Source organism: Berghia stephanieae, chromosome 6 (genome assembly GCF_034508935.2).
Source record: "Berghia stephanieae isolate SIO BIC M18660-M18661 chromosome 6, UCSD_Bste_1.3, whole genome shotgun sequence".
NCBI classification, from domain to species: Eukaryota; Metazoa; Mollusca; class Gastropoda; order Nudibranchia; family Aeolidiidae; genus Berghia; species Berghia stephanieae.
The window spans coordinates 21,175,079-21,192,275 of record NC_088365.1 but is presented as its reverse complement, the minus strand read 5'-3'; the positions used below and the strand labels follow the sequence as shown (position 1 = coordinate 21,192,275).

General features: G+C 33.1%; 1 protein-coding gene across 3 annotated transcripts in view; it reads right to left on the bottom strand.

Annotated features, from left to right (window-relative positions):
• The window catches only part of LOC144974661 (acylamino-acid-releasing enzyme-like), a 39,188-nt gene extending 22,226 nt beyond the window's left edge, over nt 1-16,962 (bottom strand). For 2 of the 3 annotated variants that reach the window (XR_013645791.1, XM_078917747.1), the window contains exons 1-13: nt 16,781-16,936; nt 14,585-14,802; nt 11,517-11,607; nt 9,760-9,838; nt 8,815-8,969; nt 7,377-7,514; nt 6,559-6,650; nt 5,417-5,457; nt 4,596-4,717; nt 3,976-4,033; nt 2,807-2,907; nt 2,293-2,344; nt 1,679-1,758 (exon numbers count right to left, since the gene is read on the bottom strand). Coding sequence is in view for 2 of the 3 variants with exons in the window: in XM_078917747.1 (XP_078773873.1) it covers nt 1,679-1,758; nt 2,293-2,344; nt 2,807-2,907; nt 3,976-4,033; nt 4,596-4,717; nt 5,417-5,457; nt 6,559-6,650; nt 7,377-7,514; nt 8,815-8,969; nt 9,760-9,838; nt 11,517-11,607; nt 14,585-14,802; nt 16,781-16,795 (1,242 nt within the window). In the remaining variant the exon portion in view is untranslated. Of the gene's footprint in view, nt 1-1,678; nt 1,759-2,292; nt 2,345-2,806; nt 2,908-3,975; nt 4,034-4,595; nt 4,718-5,416; nt 5,458-6,558; nt 6,651-7,376; nt 7,515-8,814; nt 8,970-9,759; nt 9,839-11,516; nt 11,608-14,584; nt 14,803-16,780 lie in introns of all 3 variants that reach the window. The other variant, XM_078917746.1, reaches the window with a different exon arrangement.
• Nucleotides 16,963-17,197: the final 235 nt, after the last annotated feature.

Below are 17,197 nucleotides of genomic sequence, written 5' to 3'. Positions count from 1 at the left end.
GTTGCTGTTGGCCAGGGATCCCTTGTAAAGCGCTTTGAGCACGTTTAGTGGATATTGCGCTATATAAAAGCTCAATTCTTATTTTTTTAATTTTTTATCACACCTATATTATCATTATTAATATTTATGTTTCAGGGGATTTCCGTAACTAATTGGCAGAGCACTTATCCCTCAAGCAAAGGGAGGGAACTGGCAATAATTCCAGTTCCAGTTGGGTTTTGTTTGGGGGTATTAAGTAAGTTTTTGAATAATTGATTTTGTTCTTGTAATAGTTCCTGTGTCTGAATATCTTCTCCATTTTCAAAATATTGACATTTTATAGGATTGTTATTTTTAAAAGATTTCCCTATCTCTTCTAATACTTGATAAGGAGAAATATCTTTGTTTATTATTTTATTTCTATTAATTTATTGGGGGTTATTTTGGACCCAGTAGTGTTTAGGTACCCGAGTATTTTAGATCTGACTTAAAGTACTTTGTAATACCCCAGTGTCTTAGCCAAATGTCTGCAAAGTATTTCTACAATCAGTTGCCACAAATGCTACAAAAATTGAGATAAACTTCTACTCCATGGGTCTTATGTGCAGCTATGTGGTCTTGTGGTATGACACTCGCTTTTGGATCAGAATGTCCTGCGTTCGAGTCTTGCTCGGCGCATAGTTGGGTCCTTGGAAAAGGCACTTTACTCACATTCTCTCACCGTACTGAGGTGTAAAATGAGTACCTGGCCGTTAACAGTTTTGTCACTGTCCGAAAAAAATTATAATATTGCCTAACAGGCATCATGTCTCGTTTTACTTGTTACGTGTTGCTGTTGGTCAGGGATCCTTTGTAAAGCGCTTTGAGCACGTTTAGTGGATATTGCACTATATAAAAACTCAAGTTTTTTGTTTTTTTTATGGATCTGAAGGATAACAGTAGGTATCACCCTATGAAGTGTTCACTAAGTACATTAAAAGTATTCAAAGACAAGGTAACGAGAGGCCTTGATCACGTGATCAATGAGAAATTACTTGCATTTCTGATGCACATTGGGATCATCTGTTTTTTTAAAAAATTTATGACCTAAAGATTGAAATAAATCACACTGCATCAATGACATCTGATCAATTTTTTGATATACTTTAACATTTGTAACATAATGAAAATGTTGCTGCTTGAAGCTCGAAGGAAAAAATAACGATAAGTATTGAATTGTAAGCTTCAATTTATTAGACAAAGACAGATACTGTGGATGTTTCGGGATTCCCCCTTTATTAACAAAACATAATGAATAAAACAATGAATAAAATGAGATATCTCATTGAAGCTTACAATTCAACACTTCTCGTTATTTTTTTTTCCATTTGTAACACACATCATCAATCTGGTATAAGGTCAGGATGAATCAGATGAAAACAATTATGCTATAAAGTCAAATTGATTACCCCCCCCCCCCAAAAAAAAAAAATAAAAAAACACCCCAAAATAAACAAACAAACAAAAACAAAAACAAAAAAACAGTAAAAAAAACAAAAAAAACAAAAAAAAAAAAACCTGCAAAAAACAAAACAAAACAAACGTTGTTCAGCTCTTTACTTTTTCTTCCTTTTTCGAGCACATCAAGTGGAACTGTTTTGCTTAGCTGGTACATGCAAAGAAGAACAAAATGATGAAACACACTCAAATTAAAACTTACCAAATAGTTTGGGGTTGTCATGGAAGAACATGACATAAGAACATTCTTCTTGTTGACACTCAGCACTGACATATTCTTGCCTTCCATTTTATGAAGATGAATAAAAAAACAAAAAAAAGAAAGACAAATTACCAATGGAATATAACATAAATTTTTCCTACAAATTAAAAAACACATAACATCTTTAATTATCTTTCAGCATTTTGAATGACTATCTTTGTCAATCATTTTATTTTACAATCAGACTATAAATACTTTTACCCTTTCAAGTCATTTTACCATGAAAAAGAAAGTTTCAAGTGAAGTTTTTTTCTTTGGTAAAGAGCAGGTCTCTAATGAATGTTCTGGAATAAGTTACTTGAATAGTGTCGTCGCCTTGATATGATACAGCATACAAATCATCAAAATAACTTTCAGCTCATGTATAACGTTGAAGCTATAAAATCAACATACATTTGTGGAAACTGTACCGAGATAGTCGAAGTTAGTGTTAAGTGAATTACAGAATCCTGGTTTCACAATTTAAAAGTTCTCTCATCATTTCAGACTTTAGGAAATCTTCAAATGTTTAAAGAATAAAAAAAAAGGAATTTGAGAAAAAAATAAAAGCTCACCATGGGAAAGACTTTTGATGTGACCAGTATTCGTGTTGACGATGATGGCTGTCTGAGAATGTAGATAAGGGTACATGAAGAGATAGATAAATAATGGACAAATATCAAAATAAAATAAAAATTAAAAAGAACAAAGGTGGTTGACACATAATATTTCTAATACTATAGATGCTTTTTTTTATTCATTTTGCTTTCAGAGATTTACAGCACTTGCAACATTTTCAATACCTTAATAAAGGTGAGTTCAACAGAAATCAGATCTGTAAACTCCAGATTTTCTAATTTGTACTGAAAAAAATAATAATAGTATATACTTTATTCATTTTTTAAAAAATGGAAATTCATTTACAGACGTGGCATGCATAAAAATGTATAAACACAAAGTTGAGAATCTATGGCGACAATATATATATATTATATATATATATATATATATATATATATATATATATATATATATAAAATGTAAACTACTTGTTTACACAGTACAAGGAAAATATTGTTAATGACCCACAGTGTTACTCCTCCAAGCAGTTGAAAAGGAGAGATGAATATTATCTTCAAACCAGATGTTTCTGGGTACAGCAGCTGTGAAGATTCCCTGGAATGATGTAGCTGTAAAGCAAGATTCAGTCATCAAGGAACATCGGTGTGATTACTATATAAGTCAATGACAATCATGATAAAGTACGTAGGTGAAACTTTACTTCATCTAAATTGATTGGGGTCCAACTAATTCAGTGTGAAAGGCATTTACCCCATAAATAAAAAATAGAATTCAAAACCTGGTCCACTTTTTTCTTCTTTTTTGTTAAATACCCCTCTCTGCCTCTTTATATTTTTTTTCCATCACACTGTGATGGTAAATGGATCTGTCAAATAATGTAGAAAGAATCATGAGTATACTAGCAACCCATTTAATAATAATAATAATAATAATAAATAATAATAATAATAATAATAATAATAATAATAATAATAATAATAATAATAATATTAATAATAATAATATAATAATAATAATAATAATAATAATAATAATAATAATAATAATAATAATAATAATAATAATAATGATAATAATAATATTACTTTATTCATCCAAAAAAATAGAAATTCGTTTACAGACGTGGCATGCACAAAAATGTATAAACACAAAGTTGAGAATCTATGGCAACAATGTATACATATATATGCAAATGTACAAAAATGTAAAAATATGGAACCAAGAACCAATAACGACACTTTATATATTAATTTGAAAAATTGAGATAGACCATACCTCTGGCCTCTAGTCCGAACTTTAAAAAAATAGTATTTAAAGGATAGCACGTAAGCTCTGCTAAAGCTTTATGCAAATTATGACATGGTATGAATTCCTGTACATTGTAAAATAGCTAATTTTCAAAAATAATAAACAAAAGTGTCATCTTTGCAATTAATTGCTTTGATTTATAAGAATAATGGATAGTATCAAATGGTGGAACATTATAAAAAATAACAAGGGATTTGCTTTTAGTACAATCAAAATATTAACCTCTGATCTTAAATTACACTTCAAATTTATTCACCCAAATAGTTGGGTTTTTGTTTTTTTTTAAACGCTGCCATTAATCAAACAACATCAGAAAAATGTGGCAAACAAAGGAGATGAATTCAGCAAATTTAACTATAAATAGTTACCCGATGCATGTTTGACGATATCAACCACAACTTTCACATTCTTCGATGCCCAATCCATCTAGGGATGAAAAAAAAATAAATAAATAAATAAATAACAGCAAGGATCATCATTTTTTTTTGGCAGGGAGGGGGGGGGGGGGGGGGGGGGGGTGGGAGGAGAGTGAGAGCAACAAACAGCAGCAGCAGAAGATAAAGTAATGCTTTTATATTTAAAAAATGATTGGATCGAATCTGACTCGCTTATCACAAAATTTTCCTTGTGACTTTATATATAATTTTAATGGAATCTTTGAAATAAAATGTATTAAACACGTTCCTAAATTAGATATTTGAAACTTTGAAGCAAAAGCCAGATTTGTGTCTTTATGTTCTGACAGTGACATAATACAGTCAAACAAACAAAAGAAAACACACACAAAAAAAAAAAGCTCAATTTTACTTTCACCCTCAAATTTCCTTTATTTTAAATCCCATTTCTTATATTTTCTTTTTTAACACATCTTATGTCCACACAACTTTAAAATGGTTTTGTTTTGCGTTCATTGGCTGTTTAAACAAAGAGTACATTCAACACCTAAAACAACAAAATCATCAATGCAACAACAACAATAGCATCTAACCATGAGAAGACGAGAACATTGATGATGGCCGCCCCCAACTGGTGTGTCCAGATAAATCAGTCGACTCATGTCCGGACTGAATCTAGGAAATCTCACAGCTCTACCCTCAGCACTGAGAAGCTCTGAGAACAGAAATAGAAGTCAATTTTTTTTTTTTTAAACCCCCAAAAAATAGCAGACATAAACAAACATTACAAATATCAGTTGATGATAACATTTCATATTTTCATATTATATAGGAACAAACTATATACAGCTCTCAATGACATCTATGAGATTTATTTATAATAATTTTTTTTTAATTGAGCTTTTATATAGCGCAATATCCACTCAATGTGCTCAAAACGCTTTACAAAGGGCAACAAGTAACATGTAGAACAAGACATGACGCCTGTTGGGCGATATTACAATTTTTTCGACAGAGACAAGCTGTTGACGGCCAGGTCCTCATTTTACACCAGAGTACAGTGAGAGAATGTGAGTAAAGAGCCTTTTCCAAGGACTCAACTATGCGCCGAGTGAGACTCGAACCCATAACCTTCCGATCCAAAAGCGAGTGTCATATGCTGCCGTCATATTTATGACTTCCTGGATCAATGGCTATGGTTCAAGACTATTTGTTTGTTTTTATATAGAGTTCAATAATTTTGTCTGAGCCTTTATGTCAAATTTAAACAATAAAAAGGGATGGTAACTCGCATATTGAAATTATTGTTCTGTATAAATCCATCAATCTATTATAAAACCATTCACTTTCTAGTATTCTCCGATGATAGAATGAATAATCAACATTTAAAATGATTTATAAAATCGTCACTTACCAATGGAGCCCTTCTCTAAGTCATAAAAATACAACCCACCCCTGTAGATATAAAATATTGAGAGAGTTAAAAAACGGAAATGAGGTTGTCATCTTTCTCTGCACTAATATTTCTTTATTCTAAATAAAGAAACCAAATTCTTTTCTTTTTTTAAGTGTAGGATATAGCAATTATCTTTTATTTTTACTTTACGAACTTCTATATAAATGCCTATTCAATTCCTCATACTTCTATATAAATACCCATTAATTCCTATGGACACCAACGTTTTCTTTTCATATTCAGTGTTGCTATTCCTGTCTCATCATACTTGTTTCGTGAGAGGATTCACATAAAAAGGATGGAAGGAAACAATTTTCATATTACATCGACTTGTACTAGCAATAAGTACACTTAATACTTTATTTATTTACGTATTTACGTGCGGCTATGTGGTCTTGTGGTATGACACTCGCTTTCTGATCAGAAGGTCCTGGGTTCGAACCTTACTCGGCGCATAGTTGAGTCCTTGGAAAAGGCTCTTTACTCACATTCTCTCACTGTACTCAGGTGTAAAATGAGTACCTGGCTGTTAACAGCATTATCTCTGTCTGAAAAAAATTGTAATAATGCCTAAAAGGCGTCATGTCCCGTACTACATGTTAAATGCTTCTGTTGACCTGGGACAACTTGTAAAGCGCTTTGAGCACATTTAGTGGATATTGCGCTTTATAAAAAGATCAATTTAAAAAAGCTTAATTTTACTTTAACTCCAAATATCCTTTATTTCCAATCACATTTCTTTTATATTTTCTTTTTAACCCTTTTCTTACCAACCATAGGAAAATCGTCACATTCGTTACGATAAAACCAATAATTTCTCATTCTGATTTCAATTTGTATCACAAAATTTAAATTTTTGAAATTTGTTATCGCTATAAATGATCTTTGAAACTTTTTGTAGAGATCAATTTGTTTACTAATATTATGTTATACGTTCCTGTTTGAGTAAGAAAAATCTATTTTTGTGTTGGGTGTATTGGGGAAAATTCTGAAAATGGTCGGTAAGGAGAGGGTTAAACACATCTTATGACCACACAACTTTAAAATGGTTTTGTTTTGCGCTCATTGGCTGTTAAACAAAGAGTACATTCAACACCTACTTTCTCTGGCAACAATGCTTCAATCCCAGGCGATAGGGTTCATGGTCCCAAGCACAAAAGACAACACCGGCATCATCAGGAGACCACATAGCCTGAAGTGACGACACAATAATGATGGAAACCAAAGAAATTTTACAACAAGAGATGAAGTGAGTAGGAAAGTGCCAGAAGACAATAGAGAATAAAAAAATTTATTCTTTATTGTCTTCTGGCACTTTCCTATTCACTTCATCTCTTGTTACAGTCATAATGATACATAAATTAATTAATGATAAGTTAATTTAAACAAAAAAAAAAATTTCTTATATTCATCCCCATGGGGAAATTTTTCTTTAGGGTCTATTCCAAGGGAAGACTGGAATAACCCAGGCATCAGCCGCAGTGCAGCGCCGCAAAGTGAGCTAGGGCGAGGTGACTTGCTCAAGGCCACACAGCGCGGCTGGTGATTGAACTCGTTACCTTTCAGGTACGAAGCAAAGACCGTACCACTGAGCCACACTATCTTTTCAAGAGCACCTGAAGTGTGACAGAAATAGATAAAATCAAAGTGAAGGCTTTGGCATAACAATTTGTCCTCACCACACTCACAGTCATGATTATCTCAGGTCGAACCCCCCCCCCCCACTCTATGCGGATTTGAACAATGTCCCCTTGCTTTTTTGACTGGAATGCTCTACTAATTGCAAGCGACACCCCATATAGTATAGACATCCTTACAATTTGTCTTATTATTATTAACTCACTCGAGTTCACCCTCATTGAAAATCTAACAAATTTGTTCTATATGAACTCGAGAGAGTAAATGAAACAGGTCTTACCTGACCAGAAGACAAAGAATCCGGCACATTTTCCAACAAGGTTATATCTGCTGTTTTCACATTAATAATACAAATAATTGGATGGTGTCTCTCCACCAACTGCTCTCCCCAACTCTCTCTGTATTCATTTTCAAGACCCTAAAAATCGGAAAAGAAAATAAGAATAATCTTGCAAAATCTCGAAAAAAGCCAATCACTTTTTTAATTTAATGCTGGTTGAAATCACATTTGTCTTCTATTTGTATTCTAAAAATTATCAAAAATAAAGAAAGAAAGAAAGGAAGAAAGAAAGAAAGAAAGAAAAGGAAAAGGAAAAAAAAAAGAAAAAAAAAGAAGCAATCCTTTAAATCCAAGGAGCCAGATTTCTTTCCAGATTCTGTAACATTAAACAGACTATAAAATGCTTGTCCTTGATGAAATATGAATGTTGCTGCTGAACTCGAAGGAAAAATAACGATACGTATTGAATTGTAGCTTCATTATTAGCGAAGACAGATACTTGATGTTTTGGGTTCCCTTTACACGATGAATGAAACATACAGACGAATGAAATAGTTGATTTAAGGTGAACAAAACTTATCGGAGAAATGTATGCTTTGTAGAGACAATAAAAAAACATAATGCGCCGTATCATTAGTAAAAAAAAAAAATGAGAAATGTATGTAAATAAGTTGGACGAAATTTCGCGAAGTCGAAACGGAAAATGTAACTGATACGTAATGGGTGAATTAGGGAATGTAGAAGATCAAATAATGTGAGAGAAGAGAGATGACGTAGGATGTTTTGGGTTCTATACAAGATGAATGAAACACGAAAGACAGATAGAAGGAGTTGATGGTAGGATAGAACGAAGAAAGGAGAGAAGATGCGAGGAATGGTAGTCACAAGATAGAGGAGAGACGAGAAAGAAATAGAGGGACAGAGTGAGAAATGAGGAGAGAGTGGCGTAACAGATTAAGTCAGAAAAAGAAAAAAAAAAGAGGAGAGGGGAAGAAGGAGGGAAGTAGAAAGGAAAAGAAAAAAAGTGAGAAAGGTAGAAGAAAAAATAAGAGGGGAGAAGAAGAGGAGAGGAAGAACGGAAGAGAGGAAAGAGGAGGGAAAGAGGAATGAGAAAGGGGGAAGGAGGGAGAGGGGGAGAGAGAGAGAGAGGAGAAGAGAGAGAGAGAGAAAGAGAGAGAGAGAGAGAGAGAGAGAGGGGGGGGGGGGATCTATAACTTAATGGATAAAGCAACATTCAGCAATATCTCAAAATCTCTTCCTGGCTCCTCAACAGCGAATGAATAGACGTCTATTTCAATATGCATGTGCATGTAGTTCACAAAGATAGAGCGAGATGACTTACTGAAAGCCACATAGAGGGACAGGTGGCAAAGAGCCTTCGACTGAGCCATGCTGTCTTCTAACACTACTGATTTCTACTCTAAATAACTGTACGTACCTTTTTAATTTCCTCATCGCTATCCTTCTTGTGACCATCTCCATCCCCTTTATTTCCTTTTGTATCAAAAAAATTGGATGTCTTTGGCTTCTTTTTTTCTGCTACGTACAACAACTGTTCTTCTGAACATGACCATTCAAACGTACCGAACTGACCTGTATAATTTTCACAAAAAAAAACACCAAACAAAAAGGAGATACTTTTTATTTATTATTCATATGTAACCTCTCGTCTCAAAACGGTATTACATCGGAATGATTAAGATGCTGAAAATGGAATTTGTAGCCAGAAATATCATGCTTAAGTTGAGATTTTATGCTTTATAGAGGGGATGAAATATCATATTTTACAGTGCTGAATTCCAAGGTTTCATCGGAGTGACCAGTTTAACTATAATTTGACTTTTTAGTATCTGGTCCATCCCGACGTAATACTGTTTTGAGACGAGGGGTCACATATATAATGACATCATTGTGATGATAATTTGATTTTATTTTTAAAAATTTAATGAAAACTTTTTGTTTTTACTTTTTAAAACAAAAACAAAAAAAACGACCTCTCAATCATTTTCAAAATCAAGTGTAAAAAAAAAAAATGTGATTGCAATAACAAAGAGCTGAAATGAATTTTTCCAGTATAACTTTTGAGTTCACAGATTGTTTCAAACTATGAAATTCATTAATAACAGACTCCTCTGACTGCCGTCCAAAGCAAAGCGAATATCTGAAAGAATTCTGATGCTAAAATTGCACTATTCCAACCACTATCCATCTTATGTCAAATAGAGAGTAGTGTAGCTACAGCACAATGGTACTTTTTTTACTTGTTAAACCCATATAAATACACTTTAAGACCAGTGAACGCATAGTTTCCTTTTCATTTTCCTCAAATAGATAGATCGTTTGGCCTTTGGACGACAACAATTCTGCTCATAATTTTATTTACCATCGTCTCCTACAATTTTTCCATGTTTTTCAAGGGCTAAAATATCAATTGTCTTCAACTTCTTGATGTTGTCGTAAATCTGTTTTAAAAATACAATAAAATTGAACCAATTATTTCCATCCATATAGTTAATATCAAAGTTTAACAATGTTATTAAATATGATATGTGACTTAACATGACTAAACTATGGAAATGTGCTTGGCAAAATATACATTTAGTATAAAATAGCAGTGACTATGAAAAATGTTTTTTTCTCTTTTTGAAGAAAATTTTTGTCTGAAATCAAAGCCCTATCTCCACTGAATAATAATGTTTTTGAATTTTGAAAATCCATTCATAAATAAACAAGTTATGCAGTTTCAAAGGTGTCATTTATTTGGATGACCCGCAAAGAGGAAAAAAACGCGAAAATATGGGACGCTTTTTCGACCTTTGGTTGTATCTTGATTAATAAGTGGATTAAAAGATTGAAATTTGGCAATTTTTTTGGCAAATTTGATAGAGAAAATGATGAAAATATTAGAAGAGTTCTAACATACAATTTTAGAGCTGGATGATATATAACACACACACACACACACACACACACACACACACACAGAGAGAGAGAGAGAGAGAGAGAGAGAAAGAGAGAGAGAGAGAGAGAGAGAGAGAGAGAGAGGAGAGGAGAAGAGAGAGAGAGAGAGAGAGAGAGAGAGGGGAGAGAGAGAGAGAGAGGGAGAGAGAGAGAAAGAGAGAGAGAGAGAGAGGAGGAGGGGGGGAGAGATTGGTACCAAAGAAAGAATATAGAAGGAAAAAGAGAATTGGACAAGGGGACAAAGGTTACTGATGGAATGTGACTTGGAACACAATAATTAAACCCATGCTGAGATTGTAGATCATATTGCAATCGAAAACTTTAAATTCTTGTAGATTAAACAGTCAAATTATCAGCTGTTTATTGAACCCAAACGCAATGGCAGACGATAAACAGCCCTCTGCCAGTGAGACCGGGCAGACATTTTGACTAGTCATGAACTTTAAAACGAGGTCAACCAATCAGAAACCGCTTTGCCACGACGCGCCCAGCCGTCAGTTTGGTGCCAAATCGTTTTGAACTTGTGATTCGGACTGTAGGGGGCAAAATGGCAAAGTCTTTTACGAATGAAGAGCAAATTAGGATGGTGTTTTGTAAAATACGAGAAAAGTACTCGTCATATTCATATGAAATTTTACAACCAAAAAGAAGGAAATGTTCATGTATTACCTTGTCAGCGACAAAACTTACACGCCCGGTAGTTTTAGAAATATTTTACTCCAAAGAGTAAAAATCTATTTTTAACGGTCTTCTGGTAATCGCACGAGTTTTGTCGCTTGACATAATCTAAAATGACCTTTTTTCTAACTATGTGCCAACTTTCAGTCATAGTCATCGATAAACAGCGTCGTAATTATTTTTTTTAAATAGCATATTCGAAACGGCCATATTTTGTCGCGAACTTGGGCACTTCGTGAGCGAAAAAGAGGCCCAAAGATTTGTGCGGGATAGTCATTGCTATATAAAACGTATTAAAATTCACCAAAATAAGGAACAGATAATCTAAAACAGGCTGATACATTTTACAAATAATGATGTTTTTTTCTTTGACAAAATAAAATGCAGACATTCATAATTGTCATGCCCATATGCATGAAGACTTTTAAAAGGCTTGAAATCTACAGATGTGCCATACAGAATCTATTTTTAATTATTACAGAGTTATAAAAAAAATACAACCTCTAAATATTGATTGTCTTCGTTTTTCTTGTCCTTCCCGGACTTGACAACAGCTCTAAAATTTCCTGATGGAGAAGGCTTGCTCCAGATTCTAGTCAATAAAAAAGTATAAATTACATAGAGTTAAAAATCTATCACTATTACCATAAAAGTTAACAATGCTGACACAAGAGTTATAATTCTCCATGTGTGAAATTAATTATATCAAACTTGACAACTTCGATAACACCAAAAAGCACCATTGATCATAAATGACGGTAAAAGATTTTAGAGCTGGCACTGATGTAAAATAGGAATATTTAGTCCTTGGAGAAGGCTCTTTACTGACATTCTCTCACCATACTCAGGTGTAAAATTAGTACCTGGCCGTTAACAGCATTGTCTCTGTCCCAAAAATTTGTAATATCACTTGAGAGGCGTCATGTCTCGTTCTACATGTTATGTGTTGCTGTTTGCCAGGGACCCCTTGTAAAGCGCTTTGAGCACGTTTAGTGGATATTGCACTATATAAAAAGCTCAAGTTTACAAGAAGGGTAAATGATGTTTGAGGATCAATTTCTAGTCGAGGAAGAATATTCTTATCTTCTTTTTTTTTTTTAGATGATTTCATTTTTATTTGTAATTTTCTTTCATTTTTGGTTGACGTGAAATTGTAATGTCATATGAAATCTCTCAGAAAGGATAGTGTATATGAAAACAAAGAAAGCTGAGGAGATTCAAAGATCTAAAATACGATGACCATGCGGACCATCAGAATATGCAGAGATAAAGCAAAGAGAGCTTTATATGTGAAATGATACATAGTAATATGACTACGGTTGTATTTGTCATAGCAGGTTTATGAAATATTTCCATGTTAATGTTAATCAAATAAATGCAATGGGTATAATAATATAATAATAATAATAATAATAATACTTTATTGCATCCCAAAAAGGAAATTTTTTTGTACAGACGTGTTATAATTTACACAATAAGATAAAAATACAATAGAAATAGGATGTATATATATAAAAAAAGGAGCAGCTCTATAACCAGAGCTGCACTTTATGATATGAATAATTTCAACACTGTATAATAGTTAAAACTGTCACTATAAATTGAAAATTGAAAAGATTGTAAAACAAATAAATTAATAAATTAATATTTATATTTTTAAAAGTAAAAATGAGAAATAATTATATAAAATGATTATTGCTTGTTGTTATAAAGCCTAATACTGGACGGCAGAAAAGATTTTCGGTGTCTCTCTGTTTTCGTTGAAAGAGAGAAAGGGCGACCACTTCTTTCTGACATAATAATTGATGGTCTTAGTGGATGATACTGGTCATTTAATATATTAGTTATTTTATTTATACAAAATTTCTCGTATAAAAGATCTACATCGTCAACATCATTTATATAGCGTTAAATGGATTTTTTAATATTTGAATTTATTTTGTTCCTTTCCACTGCTAAGCAATTGCCTCCCCAAGCTGTTATACAAAATGACAAAACACTTTCGATTACTGCTCTATAAAATAATGTGCAGAGAGTTTTATCTATTCTAAACTGAGAGAGTTTTGATAAAAAATATGTACGTCTGCACATCTTATGCCTAATTATTTTCAAGTGTTCATCCCACTTGAGCCTGTCATCAATCGTTACACCAAGGTATTTGTAGTGAGGAACTCGCTGGACGAATTGGTCCTTTAATTTTAACGGTTCTATCGGTTCCTTCACTCTCCTAAAGTCAATCACTAGCTCCTTTGTCTTGCTTGTGTTAAGCTCTAGGTGGTGGGCATCACACCAAGACACAAATCTATCAATTTCTTGCCTATAAGCCACTTCGTTGCCATTTGTAATGAGGCCTTGAAGAGCGTGTCATCTGCAAACTTTATTAAAGGTACACTCAGGTTTTGACTTCTACAGTCATTCGTGTATATTGTGAATAATACAGGGGACAATACACAACCTTGAGGAGCACCAGTATGTGTAGTTATACAGGAAGATTTGTTCACATTGTGCACATTTTCATCCTACTTCATTGTTGGGCATCTCTGCGTAAAACAAATTAATGTACTTTTTAGTTTTGCATTCATGTAACCTTTTTTTTTCATATATTATCCCAGAAATAATAACACTGTTTTTATATGTGACAAGTCACCTCAAAATGGTATTATGTTAGGGGGAACATGTTGCTTCAAATTGAATTTCAAGTTTTACTTTCAAAATTTAAATGTTAGAATTAATGCCTATAATAATAAAAACGAAAGAATAGACTTTCAAATTTTGACCGTTTTGACTAATTGTTCATTTTCTGCATAAGGTTCATTCTGACACTGCATAGTTTCATCAAGTAAAAAAAAGTATATTTTCATTACAAGAAAAAAGGTTCAATTATCAATTAAAGTCGTAACATGCGGGATGGACCACTTTAGTGGAGGGAAAAAGGCCATGAATGTCATTGCACAATTCAAGATCTGTCGTACTACTTAAAATATGCCATTCCTTATTCTTTGACTGTTTAAAAAAAACATGAGATTAAACATTTTGAATAGCTGATGCAACTTTTAGTTTAATTTTTAAAAAAATATTTTTGTAAGTTTACTTGTAGATATATTTGCATATTTCGGAGAGAAATGTTTTATCTAAATTAAGTAATTTTATACTGACTGGCAAATCTTGAAGTATATATTTATATTTATATTTATATATATATATATATATATATATATATATATATATATATATATAATATATATATATATATATATAATATATATATATATATATATATATATGTATATAAAATATAAAATCAAATATAAATTGTCACTCACATTATTTTGCTGAGATGTTCATTTCTGTGGGTTTATTCCACGTCCTCAGTCGCCGACTGAGGACATGGAATAAACCCACAGAAACGAACGTCTCGGCCATATAATGTGAGTGACAATATATATTTTATACTAGCTCAACCATCATTATCGAGCACTTTCGTACCTACGAGTACCCACCAACACTCATAAATATATATATATGTTAACTATCTTGGTGATGAAATTCTTTAAGCAGCTATCACTCACTCATTACTGATTTCCTGTGGATCTGATTGGGACAAAACCGATCCATGAGCCAATTCAAGGATATGTGATCTCTTAAAGCTAACTTTTTCTTTGCGTTCAATGTCCTTTTGTGACCACTTTGAATGGATTGTCAAGAGTGTGCCATTCTGAGATAAACTCCCTTCACTGACTGCAGGGAACGCAGCAGCTTGACGAAACAGGGATGCAATTTCATCAATCTGGAATATGAAATGAAAAGATTGAATGTACAAAAAGGAAATGTCTCAATTAGGATTAATCATTCAAGTGAGTTTTCTGGAGGCTTATCTTACATTCTTGTCAAACACTGTTTAGTCAACTAAGTTATAGCAAAAGAAAATCTTTTATTTTTCCAACATTTATTTGTTTTCTTTTTTTTTTTCGGAAGAGATGTCCTCTTGATCTTGCAAAGACTAAAGTGAACTGTCTTATATTTACCTTGAATTGATGAGCCTGACATAAGTACTGTTATAAATGACAAAGGCAATTATTATTTTTTTAGATTTTCTATTTATGAGAACATTGAAATTATTACAAAACGTGTTATAATAATTGAATGAAAAATGATGAAGAAAATTACTTTGGGTGCAGATCAACAACCAATACAAAACAATATAGTTACTATCTATAGATAGTATAATGCAGATGACGTCACTCATGCCTTTGTTATTGTTTTTGCCATCCGCGTTTGTGAGTTGTTCTCACTAAACTGTATTCACCAGACTATAAAAGTTCATGGTTACACAGAGTTTGTGTGTTGGTCCGTTATACTTCCGGATGGCAATGTTGTGAACTCCTTGGCCAAGAGCATTCTATCTATAAACGTTCATGGATACACACAGTTTTGTGTGTTGGTCCGTTATACTTCCGGATGGCAATGTTATTGTTATGAGCTTCTTAGCCAAGCGCATACTATCTATATCATTGTTATACCTGGATACCTCTGTATAGAGCTTTTAGACTTGGTGTAGTCTCCTTCGCTCCTCCTCATCTATTAATGATTGGACCAATTTTTATAATTGAACTTGTTTCCTAGGGTGTTGCTTATCTCCAACTCTGCTTTGAATTTATTCAAATTTTTTGCTGATACTGTGGTTTCTTGTAGTTTATTCCAGTTATTTACAATTCTAGATGAAAAAAAGTTCCTTCTTTCATTTGTTTTAAAACGTTCTTTTTTCAGTTTCTTGCTGTTTCCTCGTGTCTGAATGTTCTTGTTTGGTTTAAGGAATCCTGCCTCTACCCTGTCTATTCCCTTTACTATTTTATATGTTTGGATCATATCTCCCCTTCTTCTCCTGTAATCTAAGGTCGGGAGATTTAATTCTTTCAATCTCTCACAGTATGTTTTGTCTTTCAGGTGTGTGATAAGTTTTGTTGCTCTCCTTTGCACTCTTTCCAAACAGTCTTTGTCTCCCTCAAACTTCGGATACCATATGCAGTTAGCATATTCCAGCTTTGATCTAACCATAGTCTTGTAGATGGTAGTCATGTGTTTTGTTTTCAGATCTTGAAATTCTTTCACAAATCGATGTTTACTAGCTTAGATTGAACATCTTTAATTTGCTTCTTGAAGTTTAGCTTCTATCAATAAATACTCAGGTCATTTTCCATTGATTTCTGCAGGGGTTTTCTTTATTATAGATTGCATTCTCCGTTGTTATTTCCTGATGAAAATGCACATTAATTACATTGAGTCAATCAACACCATATACGAACCCTTCAAGCTTTTTCAAATCTTGTTATTATTTTCATGGAGAGACTATTCAGACTCAGTCCGAATTATGAATAGTCCAATAGCCGCAGCCTAATGTGTAACTTAACAAACTGTGCTACTATCTATCTATTTACTATCTATAATCTATCTCTATCTATCTAGACGCAGAGACAGTTGAGTCACTGTCACTGGCGCTAAGTACACTACATTGGTATTGTGACACGGCTTGAAATAAGAGTAAAACGGTGCACAAAAGCTTCGATCGGTTTAAATATTTGACGAAGGGATCGGTCCTCATAACATGATAGTTGGAATTGGAATGTATGTGAACCATCACACACTCTAGTCACTAGAAGTAGAGTCAGAGTAGAAGTAGAAGCTGTCACCGGTACCGGTGTGTGTGGGTGGGGTGAGGGGTCAGCAGAGAAGAGCAATACAGTTCTAGTTCAAGTTCAAGTGCCTACCTCTATAGCCACCATGATTTGCAGATTTGCGTAAATAAATGGTTACGGGAGTTAGTGTTGTTTTTGTCTCCTTTTTAACCTTAGAGTTCCGAATTGTAAGACTTAAATAGTGTCAACTGCTGGGTCGCATCAGTCACAGTGGAGGGCGGAGGGCCAAGTCAGTCAACAACAATAAATTTATTGACCTCTGACCTTGCTTGTTATGACGTTAAAAAAATAATTCACCTTTTCATATAGGTTTGTCGACTCATCTTGTGTTTTTTGTTTTGTTTTGTTTTGTTTTGTTTTTCTGGGGTTTTTTTAAAATTTATTTGTTTGTTTGTGTTGTTGAAGTTGTAGTTGTTGTTGTTGTTGTTGATGTTGTTGTTGATGTTATTATTTTGTGTGTTTTTTTTTCGTTTTGTTAATTTCTTTTAT